The 23,938-nt window shown below is 45.1% G+C and overlaps 1 protein-coding gene across 1 annotated transcript in view; it reads right to left on the bottom strand.

Moving 5' to 3' along the window:
• LOC149351675 (protein odr-4 homolog) overlaps positions 1-23,938 on the bottom strand; it is a 55,580-nt gene that overhangs the window by 26,893 nt on the left and 4,749 nt on the right. Inside the window, exons 3-6 of the mRNA XM_089581024.1 lie at positions 18,518-18,613; positions 15,320-15,423; positions 11,880-11,916; positions 8,729-9,037 (exon numbers count right to left, since the gene is read on the bottom strand). Of these exons, the coding sequence (XP_089437150.1) occupies positions 8,729-9,037; positions 11,880-11,916; positions 15,320-15,423; positions 18,518-18,613 (546 nt within the window). The remainder of the gene's footprint in view (positions 1-8,728; positions 9,038-11,879; positions 11,917-15,319; positions 15,424-18,517; positions 18,614-23,938) is intronic.

The raw sequence follows: 23,938 nt of genomic DNA on the forward strand, positions 1-23,938 counted from the left end.
GGTTTCCACGAAGCCGTGTGTTGTGTAAAAAAAAAAAAATACCGTAAGTGAAGCCGCTCAAGAGGTACCATAGTTCCAACTAGTAGCAGGAATGCATAACGTGTGTACAATCCTCCAAAAATCTCAGTGCACAACTGCTTGCTCGTCATGGTAAAACCGTAGACACTGCTGCATTCACGGGCTACCTGTTTTTAACGGCGATAGACCAAGAATGGTAAACACTTGTGTAGTGGGGTCGTGCGGGAACCTAGGGGTGTATATGCCCGGTAATAATAATAAAGCGTTTCCTTTTTCTGTCTAGGGCACTAGGGCAAAGAAACAAATCCTGTACAAACTTTTCAAGGAAAATGAAAAGCGTCGGATGTTGAGAGGCCACTTTTTTCGACACTACCAGCATGTGAGGTTTACTATCGTTTGCTTTCGGCGCCGACGCAACACACAGAAAATGTTACCATAACAGAAATTCAAGCGGCACGCCCATTCGCAAAAAGTATCGAAGCAAATATAAAAACTGTCTCAAACTAGACTGAAATGCGCACATTTTTAGCCGTAAACGAAAATTACACTTGCTTCGTACATTTCTTGGTGTTCAGCGTCGGTAAACTGACGCAGGACACCGTGAAAAACTTGTAGCTCCGTACCCAGTGGCGTTCGGAAAGTGTTTTGGACGCGTAGTAAGTGTCTGCGAATTCACTTGGAAACTTGGGCAGCAGAAACAGGTCGACTGACCATTCAGTCATGTTTACAGGCTCAGGTGACAGGAAATAAGATTTTCGAGCCAGCACAGCAGTAAGGAAGCTAATGCGGGGCACGCCTAAATCCATAGAGCAGAGGCGGAATGAGCTTCAGTCATCCTCCAACATGGCGGCTTTCCACAGGTTCTTCTTTTCTCCGATAGATGGCAGCAATTTTGCATAAGGTCTAATTTTTTGCATAAAGCACGAACAGGCTCTTAGGGCAAAATGACGAAGAGACGCCGGGATAATGAAACATAGGGCATTATGGGGGTACAACAAATATGAAGTACTAAGAGGTATTTGGAAAGGAATAATGGTGCCGGGACTTACTTTCGGCAATGCGGTTCTGTGCTTAAGGGCAGAAGTTCAGTCGAGATTAGACGTAAATCAGAGAGCGGTTGGAAGATTAGCCCTAGGTGCCCACGGCAAAACCACAAACGAGGCAGTACAAGGGGATATGGGCTGGGCATCGTTCGAAGCACGGGAAGCTAAGAGTAAAATACTATATGAAGAACGCCTGAGGAAATTGGACGATAACAGGTGGTATTTAAGGTATTTAAGGTATAAGCTAAGGTATTTAAATATTTATACAGAAAGAGCGTTGACTCACAGTGGCGGAAAAGAACTAGAAAACTAACCAGTAAGTATGCAGGTCATGAGGACTGAGAAAGAAAGAGCATTAAACGACAGGTTAAAAACGCGGAAGTTAAAAATTGGATGAATTCAATGGAAAAGAAACATAGTGTAGAACTATATCGATGCTGGAAACGGCAGATCAGGAAAGAATTTTTCTATGATAACTCAAGAGGCAGTGCCCTACTTTTTGAAGCTAGGTCAGGGTGTCTTAGAACGCACAGCTACAAAAGGAATTTAACGAAGAAGATGACACATGTGCAGTGTGTGGTAGATCTGTGGAAACAATTGAACACCTCATAATCAAATGTGACGGTATCCATCCGGATGTCGATGCAGGCGCAGTCACTCTTCCTGAGGCCCTAGGGTTTAAAGGTGACAATGGTCATGTAAATAAATCTGCAGTGGAAGTCAGCAAAAAGCGATTGGAGGATTGGTGGCTGAAAAGCAGAGATGTGGCATAAGGTTAGAATTGTAGAAAACCGTAGGTAAAGATGGTGGCGATTCTTAATGAGAATTGCCAACACAGTAAACAAAAAAAAAATAAAGAAGAAAAGCTGAGCATAGTGGCAACTGCCACCACCCCGTTTCAAAGGGGGCGCTCCTATGCATCCATCCATCCATCGTCTATATGGAGGGGCCAAATCACACACGCCAGGTGTCTTCCGAGAAGAGGGTGCAAGCGAATCCGAATGTCAGGGCTTTGGCACCACAGCAACGCTGCAACGCGACAGTTTTACTGCATACCACCCAGTCTCCAGCAAAGAAGAAAGGTAAAACCGCAAAAAAAAGCATTACAGAAGCAGTATTAAGGCTGAAGCTACGCCACGTACTAAGCATCCATTCGCTTTCACACAACAAATTATTCACAAAATAGATTATAATACATCCCGACAAGCTGACGCACTTCGTCCTTTTTTCTTTTTGTTTCAATCTGCACAAGCTCGAACAAAAGCACAAAATCAGAACATTTCTTACACTTAAGTGAACCATATAAAAACAAACTGCATCTGATTTCACGAACCACGGCATTCTGTCGAAAAAGCTCGAGTAATTCTTGCTTACGGTTTCCTTCTGGTGCCGGAGTTTGGTCGTAAACATTTTGAAACACCGGCCGCTAAAAATTCTGCGAAAGTTCGAGAAAGCCCATGCTCGCGTATAACGAAAGGATAGGAAACTAGGTCAGTCAAGTCGCCTTTCCAGCTTGGCCCACGGCATTTTACACGGCGTCTAACGCAAGGGCCTGTGCAAAAACGAAACCGAGCAATCAACCAACGCTGACACACGATGCCGACGCCGCGACGTCAACAACGCGCGTTCATCATTCTGCTGTTCATACGAAGCACCAATTGGCTGCGCTCTCTCTTTCTTTTTTTCTTCACGCCATTCTTGCCTACCTTTCAGAAGCATTTCAAGGCGTTAGTGTTACCCATGCCCTACAAGGGGACTGACGTCTATATCAGAGCGCAGCTCTTTGGCACCCGTTCCCGCGTTGTGCGGCGTCACCGTTGTCTCTCGTAACCAGCTCCACAGCCGGGGCAGTGCGCTGCTCTAGCTGCGTGCGCTGCTGGCACCATTTCTCCCGCACGCCCAAGCCGAAACGCATAGCCGCCGCCGTTCGCCACTGCAGAGCCATAGTCACTTGGACTCGCTAGCAGCATCAGCGGCATCAGTCAGTCGCTGCTATCTCTTCGCCGCGCAACGTTTCTATGCGCCCACGCGCTTCCTCCCGCGACCTCCCGATAACTTAACTCTTTCCGTACCATGAGGAAAATGACCATTTTCTGAAGGTTTCAGTATATCTTTTTTTCTGTAAAAACTATTGCATTCAATATTGATTGCAATACCCAAAAACAGAGCTGAATAAAGGTTCTTTTTATTAATATACGTTTAAACAACAAATTGCATGTTGCAACAAAAAATTTTATTTGTTAAAAACGAGATTTTAGAAAAAAATTCAACAAAACTTACAAAAACACGCTTGTATTTAAAAAGAAAAAAATGTTACAAATTTTCTGAAATACGCAAAATGTTTGTTACTCTATTGGCCACTATATGCAAAAAAAAATCATTTCTAACTTGAATAGTATTGTTGCTACAAAACATAACTGGAAACCCTATAGTTGTGCATCGGAGCGTGGCCGCCTGTGTTTCAGGCTGGTTTCCATCATCACCGATGTGAAAACTGAATCATCTTCAGCACCCTGCAACATTTTCAGGCTCGTTGTTGCACAGGACGTCGATTAAATCACTCGCAGACGAAACGGAGTCCTGAGGTTTGCTATGTCTTAGAGTGCGTGCCACACATGCAGAGGCTGCCAAGCGACTTTGATAGTACCGCATCTTCGGAGTGCGTTCAAAAAATGCCGTTTTATAGGGGCAAAAAGAAACTGTATCAGAAACAAAACTTCAGTTCTCTGGCTACAAGCCAGATGCGCATCGTGCCTGTAAGCAACGCGGAAGGCTCCGAAGTCGAGCGGCGAAGGCGTCATCTGTGGGCAACATGGTGGGCAATGAGCGCAGGTACACTTCATTTCTTCGCAGCGCGTTAGAAAGTGCCCCCTCGCGGGACAAAAGAAAACTACATTGCAAACAAAACTTTGGTTCCTGGCCTACAAACTACATCTGCAGCGTGGTCATTAGCAACACACAAGGTTCTGAAATCGGGGCATGAAATTATTGCTAGCGGGCTAACAATGCTCAATGGGCGTGGTAGGGAAAGAGTTAATTGCTCTATTCGCTCCTCTTGCCACCCGTGTGTGCCGGCAAACAGAGCGCCAGATCGGTGGCGGCGGATCTCGATATGTGCACTGCCCGGGCTGAAACCCATAGCCGTCACCGTTCGCCACTGCAAACCGCCTGCCTATATAAATAGTTTATTCTCTGCCAGTTCTTTCTCAGCCATGAGCGAGGCAACCGGTGGAAGTCCTTCGTCTGCCGCTGCTGCTAAACAAACTGCCAGAGCAGAGGCCCAGCGCTGTCGCCGCCAGAGTCTAGAGGTGCGTGCTGCCGAACCAGAAGCTTACCGTCGCCGCCGTCGAATTCTTTGCCTCAGTCTATCGAAAAGCTGAAACAGCTGATGAGCTGCGCTCAAACTTCACATTAGGAAGTAACATAATCATCGCAATTTGTTTTTCTCCATATCACCTCGGACGGCCTTCTGAAGTCTCTTGCTCAGTTTTGGAGCAATTATGAGGCGTGGAATGAGAAAATTCTCTCAGCTCTCATTATCAGCGTTCTTAAAAATTTGCACAGGACTTATTTTGGAGCGCCCTTTGAAGTAGGCCCCGGTTTCAAAGTGTAGGCAAAATTAACTATTAGTGACGGTTGCAATGACGCAGGAATTAAAGGTGGCGAGGTCCGCCTAAATTTCACACGCACCTATTAAATGCAACATATGATCACGTCCGCCTACAGCGCATTTAGTTCCAAAAGCACAAGCAGGTTGGGAACGGCGGTTGTGAGTATGGGCAAGCTGTGTTCCTTTTCTTGGGCAGAAATGCAGATCGAAGGGATAACAGCGGATTCTGACACGGCACTGACACTGTTCTGCTTAAATGGAGACTGAAGCACTTTTTTTGAAAATCAGGCTGGCAGTGGCGTCCTATAGTGTTTAATGCTGTATACTGGAATATTGCATCCATATAAGGCAAAGACAAGCGCGAATTGCCTTTTTTAGCAAAAAGATGCGGCCTGTGCCGCGGAGCACACCGTGCAGCGCGCCGCCGCCCGTTATTGGTCAAGAGGTCGTGACGACACTTTGAGGACTGGAGAAGCTGCCGATGCGGATCCGGCGCTGCGTTGAGTGCAGATCTTAGCTTTCCGTGGTGTTGTAAAAGCGAATATGGCGACCATTTTTTCACTGACCTCCAGAGAAAAGTACCGTAAAAACCCGCGTATAATACGAGGTTTTTTTCCCATAATTAGCGTCCTAAATTTCCGCCTCGTACTATTTGCGGATCCGAACAAAAATTTTCGAAGTTGCTCGAGGTTTTGGTTTCGTTTTTGCAGTGTGGCTACGGCTTGGCTTCGTTACTCTCGACAAACAATGTCGTTTCTTTGTTGATCCGTTGGGTGCAAGGGGGGTCGTGGTGTGCCGTGCGCCTGTTGACAACGCATGTGCTCCGACGTTCTCGGCGCGCGGGCGAGAGCCGGTTGTGGTCGGATATGTCAGATCGGCGACGGTACGCCAGGCGCAGTTCGGGAGCTCTACAGTCCGGCCGCTCCGACGCGAGGCAGCGCATGCGCAGAACTTTTTTCGTTCGAAAACCGGCTGGGAGAGGAGGCGAGTGGCGAAGGGGGTAGAGGGGAGGAGTGGCGCGCGCGGTGCATTCTGGGTGGGCGGCTTCAGCGCACTCTCGGCGCGGCCCGCGCGAAATGCAGCCGGCTGCATTCCGCGCCGCGCGCCGTCAGATCGCACCGGAAGCCGCCGAACATGCTGGCGATAGGGCGCCGCTGGAGTATAGAGGGTCGCATTTCGCCGACGTGACGTATAACCGTGAGTATAACCGCACCTTAAATGTCTTTTATGAGCTTGTGTTAGTCGTATTATACGCGGGTGAAACTTTTTTTTCCCATTTCATGTCTCTAAAACTTAGCCTCGTATTATATTCGGGTTCGTATTATACGCGGGTTTTTACGGTATACTACAGTTTGTTACCTGAAACCAAATCACCTGAAACCAAAAAAGACACAAGCAAAAAATTCTACACCTAGCACAAGCATACGCCAGCATGAAAGACGCGTATGCAGACCATGCGTAAAAGGTGCCAGTAGAACCTCGGCTCGTATTCTCGGAAAGGAATGGGTGCGAACAATACTCAATCCGATTACCACCACCGGACTCCTTCTGGCTCGCCGGAGAGTGTCATCCGAAAGAAAAGGCCCAAAGCGCTGCATACAAAAAATCCTGTTCTCAGTACCCGGCGTTGTAGGTTGGGGCAAGAAAGTATTTCAAGGAAACGATGAAGCAGCACAAAGTTAATGTCAAAATGAGCAAAGCACAGTGGCCAAGCACTGTGAGGCATGTGACCACAGGATAGTGACGCAATCATTGTGCGCTGGAAAACAAGCCAAATACGCGCACAAGGCTACTGCTTCACTAGTCACGCGTTCAACAGATGCCAGAAAATATTAATCGCTCCTTCAGAAACGTTCGCCCTTCCTCGATTTGCAGTTTAGGTTCAGTGAAGTGGTAGCCGCCTATATGCGTGTTTAAAAGCCAAGCTAGCTGCAACTCGTCCGCTGCCACAACTTGATGAAGATACCGAATAAGATTGCGAAACATGGCATTTTTTTGCAAAAACTTGGTTGGCATTCATTTCTCTCTTAAATTTGCATCTGAAATCAGAACGTCGACCGCTGTCGAACGCTTTCTAATCGCTTAGCTACAATTAAACGAGATGCCGCATATGAAGAGCTTTGATGCTTGCTCTGCTTTATTGTGCTCTGCTTTGCTTGCTTGGACACGTTGAACCGAGTATAAAATAACTAACCAAGCCTTGCTGAGCACGCCTCAGGTGGTCTGGCCGCACCTAAGCTGAGGAGAGCGACGCATGCTTGAGCCTCTATAAGGTTTCTGCAGGGGCTAAGTGAGCATATTTCTACTTTTAGAAGAGGCGCTTCTTGTCAATGGTGACAAGCATCTCATACATGAGAAAATCGAAAGAACTGTGTGATGGTTAAGCCATGCCTCTTTGACAGAAATCACTGGAGATCACACTAAGGACAAGCTCTGCATGCAGCCGCTCTGACGAAAGTGCTTTGAGCAGAGTACGCTTGCTTTGGTCCGCTTGAATTTTCCCTCGTCACAGCAGAGAGCGTCTGCGCTGCGAGCTTATGGTCTTGCGGAAAACAGTGGAAGACGACACAGTCGCATCCGTAGTTGTTCGTGAACACGAACGAAGAGCAGTAGCTCATGTTGAACCTGACGGTCAAGGTCGGCTGACACGCTTTGTACGTCACAACGCACGCAATACGAGGAACAATGCACGCAGCACTAGAAACAAGGCTCGCTGAAAGCTCGCTCGGGTGTGTCGCAGTATCCTCGGCTCCTCAACGTAACATCACGTTGGCTGACATGGACGTGGTTTCCCTCTCCGCTGTTCTCCTCTCTTGCGCTCGCGCGGAACGCGGGAGATTTAAACATCGCGCTTTCAATTGGTGATTGCGCCATTCTTTTAGCCAAAATCGAAAAAGTAACTTCACAGAGATTATTAGCAATGACACTACTTCAAAACCCTAGAAGGTTAGCTGATTTGAAAACCGCCTCAGTATCCCTTTAAAAGACAACGCCGAGTACAATGAGCACTAGGTTCAGCAGTCTTTCCAGAGACTTTCACCCACAAAATGTGTCAACCACAGAAAGGCACCATGAAGTGGAAACGTGTTTTTCACCTTTTTTTATCCTAATTAGCAAGCTGCAGGTCCCTTTAAGCCCCAACCCCATGATTTAAGTAGCTATTACTATTATCCAGTAGTCACCACTCTTCATTATGGAATGGAATCAGGAGTGATGCCGGCAGGAAATTCCAAGGAGGTTGAAAGCAATCTAAAGCATCTGAAGATTAGTAGCTACATGATTTTCTTGACTCTTTACAGAAAACACCATGATATGAGAAATACAGGCATTCTGCTTCAAGTGAGAGATGAGATGTCCTGCACCCATGCAAACAAATAAGCTTTGATGCGCAACTGATAAATAAGGTTGCTCATCCAAGCTAAGGGTAAGTGTAGGGGGTAACCCATCCACCTCTGCATGGTCTCAGCAACAGCTGTTAAGAGTACATTAAAAAGATCAGGCAAGACTGTGCATACAGTGTGCAAACCAATAAGCCCATATTTCCAAAAAACATGTTAATACCTTATGTCAAGACACTAAAATGGGGGCAGCGACCTGAAATACTAAGCCTGCGTCTCCTTTTCTAGTTGATCTTTTTCTCACCTTTTCTAGTTCCAATTTGTTTTTCAGTGTAGGTTTTGGTTGCTGAACAGGTCTTCATTTCCTGCAAAACTACCACCATGAAACCTCTCCACTATAGCAAGTTCCGCTGCGGTGCTGAATTTACCTTTCCTCTTCTCCATTGCACAATGTTGAGTACTGTAGGAACAGGAGTCTTTGACGCACATTACACACCTTTAGCTCTTGTACTTTCCTTAAAATGCTTAAAGATAAATAAATTTCAATTTAACTCAGCCAGCAGTGCCGATACCCACAACACGGGGCAGTTTCACACACCAAAGTCAGTAAGGTCTCATTTGTAAACAAGAAGCAGGCCATCATGACAGCAAACTGCACCAAGTGCCAGAAACCATTTTCTTTCTTCAAGGTGCACCATGCCACATCAGGCAACACTCACCAGAGGAAGCAACAGGTCAACCAGAAAAAGACTCTGGGGGGCATCCTTGGTGGCACGTGGAGAGCGGCGCCTGTCAGTGGCAGCAGCCAGAGGCTCATCGGGTGGTCGGGCCTCCCCATTAAGCAGAGCCCGAGCATCATGCAGGCCCCGCATGAAGGGCTCCAGGCCCACCTGGATTTGGCGCAGGAGCCCCTGGCGGCAGCGCTCCTCACTCAGTGCCACCCACAGGTCGAGGCTCAGCGATGCCTCCAGCCGGTGCCATGCACTGGCCCCCACTGCAGGCTTCCAGTCAGCTGGTCGTGCAGAACACTGCCCCAAACACTTGGCTCAGAAGGTATCCTACATTCAGCCTCAGCGAACTCAAGCAGTCAGCCATCCACTACACGAAAGACTGCCGACTGCACACAGTGAGCAACACTTGATGGTTGTGAAAAAAAAAGCTTGCTCATGTTTAAATTTAGCTAACATGATTCCTACGTGAAATATTGAAATTCCACAGGGCATACCATTAAAATTAGTTAACAAGGCAATAAATTTTAAAACAAGGCAGAACTAAGCTGCTTATTTAAACATACAGTAATCCCTCGTTATAACGAAGTCATCGGGACGGAGAAAAAATTCGTTATAAGCGATAATTCGATATAAGCGACCACTCGAAAAAAGCTAAATAGTCGAGATTTAATTGCGCCACTTTGATGGCACGTGCCAGTTCTGTGGGGAGGTGGCTGACACCTTCCACATGGTTTGGGCGTGTCAATCAAACCCATCCATCCCCCCCAACCCCAACCCCACCAGAGAGGACTGGGAGGCGGCCCTGCTCGGCTGTCAGGACCTAAAGACCCAAAAGGCCTTGGTTCACCGGACGCGGGCGACGTTGCTTGCCAATGGGGCCCCGGAATAGGGGCTCCACCTAGTATTGTTAGGGGAAAGGGCCAATAGGGCCTACCCCAATCACCTCTCTGTAAATATTTATTGCAGTATAAATGTTTTTCACCACCACCACCACCACCGCCACAACTGCTAGGAAGCTGGCGGATTACCTTGAGCCGTTGCCTAGCAACCGCTGCGCCGCGCGGCGTCCGCCGGCTGCGGCGGTTGCTAGCCAATCACCTCTCTGTAAATATTTATTGCAGTATAAATGTTTTTCACCACCACCACCACCACCGCCACAACTGCTAGGAAGCTGGCGGATTACCTTGAGCCGTTGCCTAGCAACCGCTGCGCCGCGCGGCGTCCGCCGGCTGCGGCGGTTGCTAGGCAACGGCTCAAGGTTGGTCTCTGTGCCTCCTCGGAGCACTGCCACAGCGAAATCGCAAGTTCGTGGCCAATTTGCTCGTAGCACATTTGTTACTTCTACCAGCAACTCAGTATTGGTCAGCGATCCTCAAAGGTGATACAGTTTTCAAATTGCTTATACCAGAGTTTATTATCTATATCAAGAACAAGCTTTAGCTCATTTTTGTGATCCAGACGGGATCCAGGCTGATCGACAGGCCGGCAGGCCACGGCCGGTCCCGACGCGCGCGAGCGAGCGCGTCGAGACCGGCCGTGGGCAGGCTGGCCCGGCTCCAAGGAGCGCGCCCTACGTCATCATGATGCTGCCGCTCTCCGCGCTCGCGTTGGCTCCCGCTTCCCGTCCGCTTCCGCCGTTCGCAACTTCGCGCCGCGGTGAATCGCGCTCGCTTTTCGCACACGTGTCCCCGCCGTAAGACCAAAATTCAGTCACCCTACCACGCATTTAGGCCGTTTGTCTAGTCGAATGGCGCGAATCGAGCATGACCGGCCACTTTTCCGCATCCAAGACATCGCGGTTTTCTGGCATCGCAAAGCGCGAGGAAAACTTTATTTTAGTGTGGATTCTGTCGCGGGGAACACCAGGAATTTCCGCATCCAAGACATCGCGGTTTTCTGGCATCGCAAAGCGCAAGGAAAACTTTATTTTAGTGTGGATTCTGTCGCGGGGAACACCAGGAATTTCCGCATCCAAGACATCGCGGTTTTCTGGCATCGCAAAGCGCGAGGAAAACTTTATTTTAGTGTGGATTCTGTCGCGGGGAACACCAGGAATGCGCTTCCGACCGAGATTAATGGTTCGGGCGCGCTGCACCATTGAATTTGGCCCCGCTGAGCACGGGACACTCGGCACTCTCTTGGTGCCCGTTACTAGGCAGGTCATCGATCGTGGGTTTGGTACTTTTGTGGCCTGTTCTATGCCTGCACGAGTCATTCGTCGGCGGTATTACCGTATTTACTCGATTCTAAGCACCCCCTTTTTTTCACGATCGCGATGCCCAAAGTGAGAGGGGGTGCTTAGATTCGAAAAATCTAAACTGCCCCCCCCCCCCCCCCCCCCCCGGGCCCCTCTTTTCGCGGCGAAATCTCGATGAAACGGGCGCGAGAAAAAAACCTTTTATGTAGGCAACATTCAAAAGAAAAATAGCTGCAGACATGTTCTGTGCCGCCATCTGTCTTGTAGTGTCGGAACGCAGCAACACAAAAAGCGCCGTGGACGCCCGCTGGCCTCGCCCGCTTATCTGTTTTTTCAGCAGCGCCGGCGGACGCATTTGTTGCTGCGAGCGCGTCTTATCTTTTCTCTTTATCTTTCCTCTGATCTCTTAACTCTCCTCTATCTGCACTTGGCAGCGGTGGTGGCTCGGCTGGAGCCAATAGGTAGGCCCGTGCAATTTCCTTTTCATCCTTCTCTCAGTCACAACAACAACGCACAGGCCGCGCCTCCTCGGGACTCCGGCTGCACAGGCTCGACGAAAAAGAGAGCAAGTGCATTTGGCGGCCTCGGCAACGCTCTCTTCCGCGCAAAAAAGGGGGTGCTTAGATTCGCATGCAAAGTTTTTTTTCAGAAATTTTTTTCCGAAAATAGGGGGGGTTGCTTAGATTCGGGGGGTGCTTAGAATCGCGAAAATACGGTAATTTGGCACAGCATGCGCAAAGGGTCGCCGCCACGGCGGCGATGCCTCCGCTCGCCACTTCGCTCTAAGCGGGTCAAGCTCTTCGTGCGCTTCGAGTAATGCGGCTTAAAATGCATGCGTTTGGGTCGGGACCGGAAGAAATTTCGAATAAAGCGATATTTCGAGTAAAGCGATTTCGTTATAACGGGGATTACTGTATGTGACAACAAGGTCAGTAGACTTACTTTGTGGTCCAAAACATCAAAAGTCTTGCACGTTATCCTGATAGAGAAGTCAAGGGAAAGTATATTCTACTACAGTTGTGCATTTAATCTCCTAAGGAAAGACAGTTTTTCTGCACATTTTTTTGCCTGCCTGCCCCATATTTTAGCTCTTCAAAAGCACACATAGTAACGCTCCCTTAAGAGCTATGCAAAAACATAATAGACTTTACAACAATCCAATAAACTATGTATGAATGTTAAAATGCAAAGGCATATGATGACAGGAGGTACCACTTTATCTCATGTGACCTTTACCACTGTCACCCTTGCTTGCCCCTCTCATGAGTGAGGCTGAAATATTAATGTCATTGAAACTCCCTGCAAGCACTGTGTAGAACTCAAAGAAAAATGAAAAAAAAAAAACTGAACTAAAACAATTTTCAGTACAGACAAAAATCAAAACAACAAATACATCCTCACATCTAAGTTTACTATTTCCTGCAATAATTTTCAATCACAAAAAGCTGTACTCAAGGCCTGAACCATGACATATCATTAGTAAAAACAAGTTTGTGCAAATAGCCTGTCACCATCTTACCTGGCATCTGTTTTTATGGCACTTACAAGAGTTCACCAGGAGGCAAGCACCTTGGAAAGAAACTTGGAAGAAAGTTGGCCTCAGCCAAAAATTTGAGCAGTGTTGGGAACACATGTTGATGACTTAACCCTAGCGTACTATTGGCAGTCACTTTCAACCCCATTCAACCGCACTGGTGACTTAACCCCTGGCGGACTTGGACGGGCCAGGCTCGTCATAAGCCGACTGTCATTAATGGCTCTGTGTCCGGTTTAAGGTGAGCAGGGCTTATCCAAAACATCTTCTTGTTTTTCCAACAAATAGCAGCATGAGTACTACATATGAGAATTTTGGCACCCATCTCATTAAAAAAAAAAGCGCCTGTTAGGGGTTAATGGGAACCCCACAGCTTGACCTTGGACTATCTTTGTGCCAAGATAACAAACAAAGGAGCGCAACGTGCACTACCTTCAATATCAATACAGAAGTTGTCATGGCACAGTTTGCCCTCAGTACCTCAGCAAAGCCACCGTAACATGCCCTCACAATGTCACAAAGAAACTTTCAATGTTCTTACATTGCAACTCCATCAGTTTTTGCTATTTTTAAATCCAGCCATATCGTGTGAGGTATACTTGTAGGTAAGTGATAGACCACAAGAAATAGCATGCAGCTGTAATAGGAAGAAATGAACCAGCACAAGCCAGAACTGAAGACGCTATCATATTCATATTCCACGAGTACTGAAGTATCTGCCACACAGGTCAACATGAAGGGAGCTACACTTTATTTTATACTATTAACTGAATGTTCTGGCCATGCTATGTCTTGGATTTTTTTTTTTAATCCTTCAGTATACAGGGTGTCCCAGCTAACTTGGACCAAGATTTATAAAAATACTAAGCGTTGTATAGAACTGAAATCGTGTGGTTCTTGTTCGGGTTTATCTAAAGTTACAGTACCATTTTTTTCGCGCATCCTATTTGAATAATTAGTTGAGATAAATAAATTAACTTTTTAAATTTGCTAGAAATGTTCAGGCATCATTAGGAAAGTTGTGGAGCTCCACAAATATTGTCCAACCCAGGCGCTTCCAACGAGACAGACTTAGTGTGGCTGTTTTTAATTGGGAAAAACGAACACCCGCGGAGTTTAAAAAATACCACGTGACATCACGCTCCGTGCGCCCGGATGCGCCGCGATTACAGTGCTCTCATCCATGCTTTGTAAAAAACATCACCCGCTTCGCGCCTTTCGTGCTGCCCAAGACAGGGCTTCGCATTGTGCTTGGTTCCAAGATAAGTGCCAGTGGGTTCGGGCGGCAGTTGAAAGAAAGCGCGGCTCCTGTTTTTCAGCGTAATTCACACGACGTTATCAGGCTTGTTATATGCCTCTTTGCTTGTTGGGATCTTGCTCCCAAATTCAAACTCATGAGATTGTCATCGTTCCTCGGCATGCATTTTGCTAACGTGAGAGTGCAATTATCGCCGCAGAAACGGGAGCCGTACTTTCTTTCAACTGTCGCCCGTAGCCACTGGCGCTTATCTTGGAACCAAGCACAACGCGAAGCCCTGTCTCAGGCAGCACGAAAGGCACGAAGCGGGGTGATGTTTTTACAAAGCACGGATGAGAGCGCTGTAATCGCAGCGCATCCGGGCGCATGGAGCGCGCTGTCACGTGATATTTTTTAAACTCCGCGGGTTTTCATTTTCCCCGAATAAAAACGGCCACGCAAAGTCTATCCCACTGGAAGTGCCTAGGATGGACAATATTTGTGGGGCTCCACAACTTTCCTATTGATGCCTGAACGTTTCAAGCTATTTTTAAAAAGTTAATTTATTTCAAGTAAATATTCAAATAGGGCAAGCGAAAAAATTGGTACTGTAACTTTAGATAAACACTAACAACATCCACGTGATTTCAGTTCTGAAGAACGCTTAGATTTTTATTAATCTTGGTCCAAGTTAGCTGGGACACCCTGTATATTGAAGCACACCACATCTTTATTTCAGCAGCTCAAAATTGCTTCCATCTTTTCGTTGTTTCACAATAAATAATTGTAATTCAAACAAACATATTTTACTCTGCTCTTCTAAATATAGTATGGTACATGCAAATCTGAACATAATAAGTGTGAACCAGTCAGAACAAGTAAGAAGCATTGTTTTTGCAGTGCAGCCGCACCAAAACTAAACTGTTTTTCTCAATACTGCATCACAAACCAGGATTAAAAAAATTGCACTCAAAACCCTACATGCAAGCATTGCATTCTTTGTTCATAATCCCATTAAGATAGCTGCCCCATGCCCCTCTCCTAAGCCCCATTAGACTGAAAGCTCAGAATTATTTACCACAAAACAGTCTTCAAAACTGAAACATGAGTACCTTAGTCACATAAATTTCAAACATGCTCCCAGCCTTAGAATTTCATGCAAACAAAATCATGGGAAAATCTGGCACCAGCAACAGCAGGACCCACCAATATGACAGCACCTCCAGCATGCAAATGATGGGAAGCACATTGTTCAACAGAGCCAGCATCATTTGTGGTTTTGGAAATAAAAAATACCATGCCAACAGAATAAACTCTGTGCCCATTCAACTGAAGTACTTAGTCACGATAACTGCACATATTTTTCAGTTATAAAGAATGTTCTGAACATTATAAATGTATTATCCATGACATGCAATGAAGTATAAAAAGCCATAAGGCGCTTAAAGCTAGCTCTTAAGATCCATGCACCTCCTTTCACTCGTGCAGTGGCTGGATTATTGCAGCATGAAATTGTCCGCTAATATTCTTTGCATGAAACTCTGTGGCTTAACAACAGCCGACAACAAAACAAAACAGTGAATTTTGAATCTGGTTCATCAGGAAGGATACTTTCTTGTCACAGTGCAGATCTGAAGCTGGATTCGGTCGGTAACCTCGGAGTTCAACGATGTCCTCTGGTCCTTAGCAATGACTTTGAATACAGCAAACAACACCTTGCCAAGACAAGACCAAAAAAGCAGTGATGTCAATAAACAAAGAAAGCAACAAGATTAAACATAATACATAAAATCCTCATTTTTATTTCCCAACCATACCCCATGTTCACTTAGTGAGTGTTTGCTAAATTGAAGTAAGCGTGCAGCCACTCATTTTTATGAAATTAAGCAAATATCCAGCATTAACAGTCGCTAACTGCATTTATTTTATAATGCTGAAAACTGCAGACGAGTTCATCCATGCTTCTATGCACCTTCTCAGGTGCAAATGCCTCTTGAGCAGCAAACTCTTTCAACTGCTATGGACATATTAGCACCTTTTTACAAAAATTCATCTGTCCTTTTCTTCTAAAGCAGGTTTTTCAGATGATATGCCTGGCTACACAAGCCAGTCACATAGCGTTACCTAAAGCAGGCATATACAGCATCCTACAGTTTCAATGCAACTAAAGTAAGGTGCCGCAAAGTTCTGCAAGCTGCACTGTTTCAGAGCTACAGCGGCCTTTGACGATGAAAATGACTGCATATATGCCTAGACGATACATTCTGACCTGGAAGCAGTAGGTTAATGATTCATAAAATGTCCACTAGAAGTGAAAGTTTCAATGTGCTAAAATTTGTTCAGTTGAAACATATTTGCATCCAAAATGATAGAGTTTCACTGGAAGATTTCATGGAACTTTCTTCAAGCAGCACTTGTACAAGTGGTATTTCACTGCATATGAGAACTACACCCACTTCAGTCACAAGTTAATATCCAGTGGAAGGGTATTTTTCCAATGTTCAGGCCCTTTTCAGGTACATGCCTAGATTGCACAGAAAAAAATTCCACCATTAAATATGAAATTACTACTGTCAAGTCCTCATATGTTCACATTATGATTCTACACTGCTTTCAGGGTCTCAATTATACCTTTTATACTCATTTATGTCAAGCGAAGTCAGTATATAAGTCATTATATAAGCAAAAAAAACACTGCCTGGAGCTACACTGGCATTTACATAAAATATGAAGGTGTTCACATTAAAAGCAGTTTTCTGCGTTCATTTTGCATTCTTAGCTTGAGACAGCTCTCGGCAAATTGTCGTGAAGGGTTCGAAATTTAAGCTCCAGCCATTGGCAGTACATTGTACCTCATCAGTAACCAAATCTTTTAAAAAAGAAGTTATATACAGAGGGAGTATGCATGTGTATGTTCGTGCACGTGGGTGCGTGCACGTGTATGTGTCCGTGCGTGCGGATTAAACCTAAAATTTACCTCAGTTAGCAAAATGCAAGGCCTCTATACAGAATGAAGTAACAAAAGAGCACCTGTTTCCCTTTCTATTATGCCAGAAATAGCTATGCCAAATATATGCTTTATCCTAAAAGCTTAATAGTATGTGGTGCTGCAACACCTGTCTTAGTCAACAAGGTAAAGTTTTCATATCTTACTACACCATTTTAGCGGACTAGAAACTAGGCCACAGGTCAAGCATCAGAAAGCAGTTTTCTTGTCTACATAGTTACCAGTCACTTAAGAGCCAACATATACCGTATTTACTGGCATGATGAACACACCCGCAATTTGCTTGTCAAAAAAAGCTTTTTTTTCCCCCTTGCGTAATAAATGCTCCCCTTTGTTTTGCCACTGTCCTAATGATGCTAGCAAGTGCTAGCAACTGCTCTTTTGTTGAATGTCAAAACAACTATGCAAATCTGTAAAGCACCACTTGACCCATGTCAGGTCTTTTCTATCTCGCCCTAAAGGATGGACAGCTCGTGAGGAATCCAAGAACCAGTAGAAAACACACTTGGTCACAAAAGGGATTTCTGGTTTATGGGGGTTTAAAGGGACCATGCAAAGAATTAAAAGCCGCTCGTAAATGTTAGAAGTGATGCTCAGAAGCATTGACACCAAGTATGAGTCTTCGGAACTGAGCCGGCAATTTATTATGAATTTTTAAAAATCGTGTTTTTTTAAATTCGCGGGCCATTTGGTTCTTCGTAGGGAGCCATTTTGAAACCAAAATCGGGAAAACAGACGCCACTAGTCCCATGACGTCGGCAGGCCACCACACGCTGTCATTCGCTCGAGCCACAGCAGCTACGACATCACGGGCACACTTCCGGTAGCGGTGAAAATCGTCTGCTCGAGCCGCCGCGCGACCACCTCGGGCAAGCGCGAGCCAGCTAGGCATTGCCTCCCCGCACATGTTTTCAATTTACCTCTGCCGCCTTTTTCTGTCGCGAGTTCGGGAGCCAAGAAAGCGCAGAGACCGGAGAAACCGGAAGTCGTAAACCGAACGTCAGCGAATGACCTATTCATGGGCGGTGCCCAGTCCCGGAGCTGTTTTCTTTATTTTTTTATGGTGCCCCGCGCGTACGAGTTGAGGGGGGAGAGGAGGAGCGTGATTTTTAATCGTCTATAACTACGTTGTTATTGATGCTAGCTCAAAAATTCTTGAGCTGGGGTGACGAGTGATGGATTGCCTATCTTTACGTAATCTCAATAAATTTATTTCATAGTCCCTTTAACAACCCAAAGCGACTCAGGCTATGAGGGACGCCGTAGTGAAGGGCTCCGGAAATTTCGACCACCTGAGGTTCTTTCATGCACTGCCATCGCACAGTACAAGGGCCTGTAGAATTTCACCTCCATCGAAATTCGACTGTTGAAGCCGGAATCGAACCCGCGTCTCTCGGGTCAGTAGCCGAGCACAATAATCACTGAGCCACCGCAGTGGCACAAAGGGCATCTCTGTTTAGACAACAGGGAAAGGTGGGCAAGTTGGTGGTTTGTCCTTGAATGCATACCGTAGCTACGTGAACCTATTTAAGAACAGACAGGAAGAGATTTTCGGGGAAAAAAAGTGTGTTCAATATGCGAGTAAATATGGTACATGAAGTCATCATTTCAACAAAACATAAATATGCTCACTATTAGTTACACCAGCAAAGAACTGTACAATATGATTATGCAACCTAAGAAACACTTGCTCCAACACCATGCTTCTTTATTAGGCGGACATCAATCAGCACAACCTGGTAGAAGAAAAGTGACTGACTGTGGCCATTTCTAGGCAGACACAAACCCAAAATACAACCTACCTGCCTAAGTTTGGTCTGAACAGCTGCCAATTCCTCAGGCGTACCCACAGCAAACAGACCAAGCACATCCATGCCTCCTGGAAGCATGCGTGTTACCTGCAATGACACAAATGAGAAGTACTCAGTGTAAAATGAAACACAATTCTATCCAAAGCATGATGCAAGTGGATTCCATGGCAACTAATGTAAACAAATGCAGATAAAAAAACTTCACCAATAACAGTATCCCACCTTTTGTCAGCATATATAGAATACCTAACTGAAAAGGACACTAAAGGAGAATGCTAGGCTCAGCAGGACAGAGATTATTGTCTCAAGAATGCAAATATGTAATTTTTAGTGAGCACAAAGCTTGTAGAGTAAATAAATGGTAGGGTTTTAATGTAGTTAAACCGAGCACACGTGCGAAAGCATGTTGTTAGCCTGACTGGCTCATGGTTTTGCGTTGCTGACTCGTTGGCATGCCTGGCGACGATATTAGACTCAGGTTAAGCTCTGATCAAGGTTAAGCTGATCTGATCTGTTCGCGCCACAGATGGAAGTTGACAAAAATGACTATGTGCAGTGCACAGGGCGAGAGTGTATTGCAGGTTAACACGAGGCGTGACTGGCTGCGGCGATAGCATAGTGCTCTCATACAGCGGCCAGCAAGGCTGATCTGTTTGCAACGCCGCGGGTTCAAATCCCAGTCACGGCAATATTTATTTTCTTTGTTTATTTATTTGGTCACGATCAAGGCTTCAGCGATGAATTGGCTTTTGCAGCTTTGGTTAAGGAGTAGAGCTTTCGCTCTAAAAAATTATGTAAAAGTGACAGGAGAGAGAGAGAGACTGTGCAGCCCCCACTACAATAACTGCGCTCAGTCAAGGAACTGTTTTGCCAGAAATTATTAGTACTTTACTTTTATATGAAACACTATTTCAACGGGCGCATACCAAGTACCATCAATAAAGAAGAAAGGGAGCATGACAGGTGCTAAAATACCAAAAATGTAAAGCGTCGCTTGCTTCGCATACAGCCGTTAGCCTGTGCTCAGCTGCCATTCGCAGCAGCTTCAGTACAAGCTTTCAGTGTCATTAGCACTCTTTCCGAACATTGAGATTACTATGTCTCTAAGCATGATGCACGGTAGAGAGAATGGTAGCACCATCTGTTGAAATAATCTTGTCAGATCCAGCGTACATTACAATACACATTTGACTTTCACGAAATTACTTTAAAAGGCACCTCACTTCTGCAGCTTAACCACTACTGAAGCTCAGAGAGTACTCACTGTACTCTCATGTAGTCCGCTTTTCAAGAACCATATCACAATAGGGGCATTCTGAGCAGCCTTCCAATCAGACTGCTTTGTCTAAATCAGATTTCTACTCCCAGCGACTAAATAACTCCCAAGTTTCTCATGCATTACCATGAGATTACTTGTAATTTTGACTTAAATATTGATTGTGCTGCATATCTATTAACTACATAGGCATCGTAAAGTGTTGCATGTTTCTGCTGGAACAGAGGGCCATAGCAGACACCATGGAGAAAATTCACAGTGTAAGAACTGTTGAACCTATGGCTGCAAAATTTTGTGTGTACATGCATGGGAACATCCAGACTTGAGAAACTTACTTGGATTAACACTGACACGCCAAACTTTTGCTGTGATCGGATGAGATTATCCTATAACAAAAGTCCACCTGATCGGCATGCCAACTAGTTTCATTAGCATTTGTTTCCTATGATTAACTGAAAGACTGGAAGATTATGCACAAAAATGAGGGAACACTTGTCCCACTTTGCATGAGGCTGTAAATGGCGGAGGAAAGAGAGAACTTCCAATTCAGTTTTTCACTGACATAATCATGTTTTCACACAGAGGAAACACTGATGGGGTTCCCAAAAGAAAATCTATCAATGTACCACAGCTTCCTGTTTCCCTTAGCATTTCCCCTTAGTAACACTTTAAACTGACTCAAATAATTACAGAAGAGGGATGCATTGCATTAAAAAGCGTATAAAAAGACTGTGCCACGCAGGTAGTAAAACTTCATGAATCAAGAGAATGCCAGTTCTTTCAACCGCTTAACTCTTTCCAAAATACCACGCAAAAATGGCCGAATTTGGGTGTATTGAAAGTTTTTTTTATGAGAATCGCCAAACGTTCACACACTGCAATGCATGATATTATAGCTTATTTGTTACACTTTTGAAAAAAGTGCCAGAGTTGTGTGTGCAAACTTTTCAAAAATTCTTTGCTTAAATATGCTGGTAACACAAAAAAAATACAAGCAAAACAAAAATAAGCTGGTACACTGAGCCAGAAATCAATTAAAAAAAAATAACATGTACAAAATGTTGCCCACGTTCTTGGCTACCATTCTTGCTATTTTTCAGCTGCGTACATAATACACTGCACTTTCTGTGGCATTTCAAGTTAAGCAATATTACTACTGTGCCACTAGAAAAAGCAGTCGCATAAGGAAAAGAAGTGAAGGTAGATGTGGGATGCGCTGCACAGTACACTTGTTCTGAGTTCTGTTCTTGTTTTTTTTTTATATATATATATAGCAGACCTTGCAGTTTCTACTTTTTCAGATTTTTTTTTGGTTGGTAAGAGTAATAAAACAAAAAAAAACACTGAAGAAGTCCTAAAAGGGGGCATGGCTTTCCTTGAGATCATCATAATCAAAAATCTGCTGGCACATTTGGTAAAATATCTTTGCAGTATGTTGCAAAGACCCTAAAGCACCAAATAAGACCACTCTCAGCATTTACAAATCAAGCGGACTACATAAAATACAACGCAAACGATAAAATGAAACCCGTGCTAGCACGCACTGATATTCCAGGGGTTTCGGGCCTTTGAGATGAAGTCTCGCAATCGAAACTGAAATCAAACCATTCCACGTGGTTGTCTAACTCACCACTACTGCTCTAAAAAAAAAAAAAAAAAAGACAGCATAAGAAACAAACAAAAATGCCCAGTGCAGCCTTTCAACTTTGAGAAGCTCGCAGCAAAGCGGACGCAATGATCGGCGACTGGCGGGCTATATGCAGTCAAAGTTTCATCTTTCATGTCGCCTCCTTGCGTTGTATTTTGTACTTTGGTCTTTTCTAGCTTATAATAGCTCCGTTTTCAGTGACAGTGGGCTCTTTATGATTAGAACACAGCACCCTAATGATACAGGCCAACTTCTATTTGTCCACAAAGACCCTTTAAAAGCAACCAGTTTCTAAGTTTTAATTTGTAGAGTACTGAACGAAACAAACACCGAGGCGATTTTTAAAGCAGCATTATTATGAAAGCTTCTTGCCACTCTCTAAGCAAGGCAAATAGAGCACTAACAAAGAAAACAGCACCCGCTCAGGCACATATGGTAGCATATATTTTAGTGTAGTATGGAAAAGGCCAAAAGCAAGCAACACCAAGCGCAGAATTTTCAAATGAGGCACTTCTGCTGTCATAGTTTCTAATTTAATGTCTCCATTTCAGTGCTTCCATCACCCTTGGAAAGAAGAGTGAAGTAAAATGAAAAAAAGTGTGACTAGGTGCTTCACCTAGCACTCCTCAAGAGTTCTTGGCACAACTTATCAAAAAAAAACAGCTGACCAATTACACTCATTAAAACGTGAGAACACTATCCTGCATGAGACACCCATTAACACTAGACAGGCTTCTTTCTCATGAAGCACAAGTTACTTCAAAGCTCGATCACCGACAGACAAGACCCTGCACTGTATTCAGTCCTCCAGACATGTCCAAGTGCCCTAAAAGTTTACGTGCACAAATTTTAACGCGACAGCGTTAAGGGTCTCGTTCAGTGGAAAACTCCCACAGAAGCAACCTAGGTGGGACACCTAGGTTAAGTGACCTTGTGGCGTCATCACAACCTGCCCTCCAGATTGTGAGCAGACTGACCACCGTGGCAGGTGGCAGTTAAATTAATTACCGGTCGCGAGCAGTCCCTCAGAAAAAGCAACCTGGGTCTCACAAGCCCCACGGGTGGCTGCTGGGATGGTGGCACATCGCTTAACCACTGCACCACTGCGCCAGGAGTGGTATGAGGACTCCCAGCGACCTATGAATATAAAGTAGAAAATGACCAATTTTGCATATACTGGGTGTTTCAGTGAACTGTCTCCGTCCCTGTCCTCGTCGTGCCACAGCAGTATGAATTTGTACCAACTCGCCCAATTCTCAACCCTTTTGAACTTTGTTTCAGTGAACACTTTCAAAAATTTTCAAAAATAGGCTCTTTGGGGTAAAAATATGGCTTTTGCGGCGTAGTATTACCAATGTTGGCGGACACCAGAAAACCGCTGAATCGTCTCAAGTAGTAAGCTGGTTAACTAATTTTTAGTAATCAACTTTTTAGCTAGTTGAGTAGGGCGCCTAGTGGCAATTAGAGGTTTGTAGCCGGTCGTTAGTAATAGCCATATCAGTTTGTAGAATTTTGAAAACGCGATAACCCTTGGCGCTGTGGCTCGACAAAATTTGGCTTTTTCGACTAGTTACGTGCACTGGAGGGATTGATTAGCCTGCAAGCTTTCGAAAGCACATGTATTTTCACAGGATGCAGCCAAATTTTGTCGAGCCACAGCGGAGAGGGTAATCATGTTTTCGAAATTCTAAAAACTGATATGGCTATAACTAACGGCCGGCTACAAATCTCTCACTGCAACCAGTTGCCTATCTATGATAGTTAAAAAGTTAGTTATCAGAAATTAGTTAGTCAGCTTACTACTTAAGACATTTCACTGGGTTTCCGGCGTCTGCAAAGACTGGTAATACTATGCTGCAAAAGCTACATTTTTACCCCAAAAAACCTATGTTTGATAATTTTGAGTTTTCCCTGAAACACCTGGTACGTACAGCCGGCCAAATCTTTAACTGGCATGCGCGATGGCCGCGTTTTCCGTGCTCCTGCCCCTTGTGACGGAGAAAACTTGCGAAAATATCAACTCTAAGCACAGGCTCACTAAGGCCGTGCTTAATAAGCAGCTTTTCGAAAGTTTGCTTCGTCGTAAAGAGCAGGAGTGCAGGAAAAGAGGTCGTCGCGCAAGCCAGCTAAAGATTTGGCCGGCTGTACATTAACCCATTAAAGCTATCTCGTCATACCCTTAAGGCGGAGCTCCAGCGTCCTTTCCAGTTTTTTCTTCCTCCCCTCTCAAGTTCCACTTCACATGCCTTGCTGATGCAACTTCACTTCCAGAAGTGAGGCATACAGCAATTTCACTCGCGTGCCACATGCCATTACAAGGTTATGGGCATAGTATATAAAAGCCGACAGTCTTGGAAACTGTTGTATACACCACGTAAACGACAACAAAGGTGAAGGATGCACACCACCTCATGTTCTGCGCAAGCACATAGCATGGGACTGCTACAGCTGCCTTCCATTCCAACAACAATGGCTGCCATTGATTCCA

This window comes from Amblyomma mixtum, chromosome 3 (assembly GCF_055824585.1).
Source record: "Amblyomma mixtum isolate Tamu chromosome 3, ASM5582458v1, whole genome shotgun sequence".
In the NCBI taxonomy this organism is placed as follows: domain Eukaryota; kingdom Metazoa; phylum Arthropoda; class Arachnida; order Ixodida; family Ixodidae; genus Amblyomma; species Amblyomma mixtum.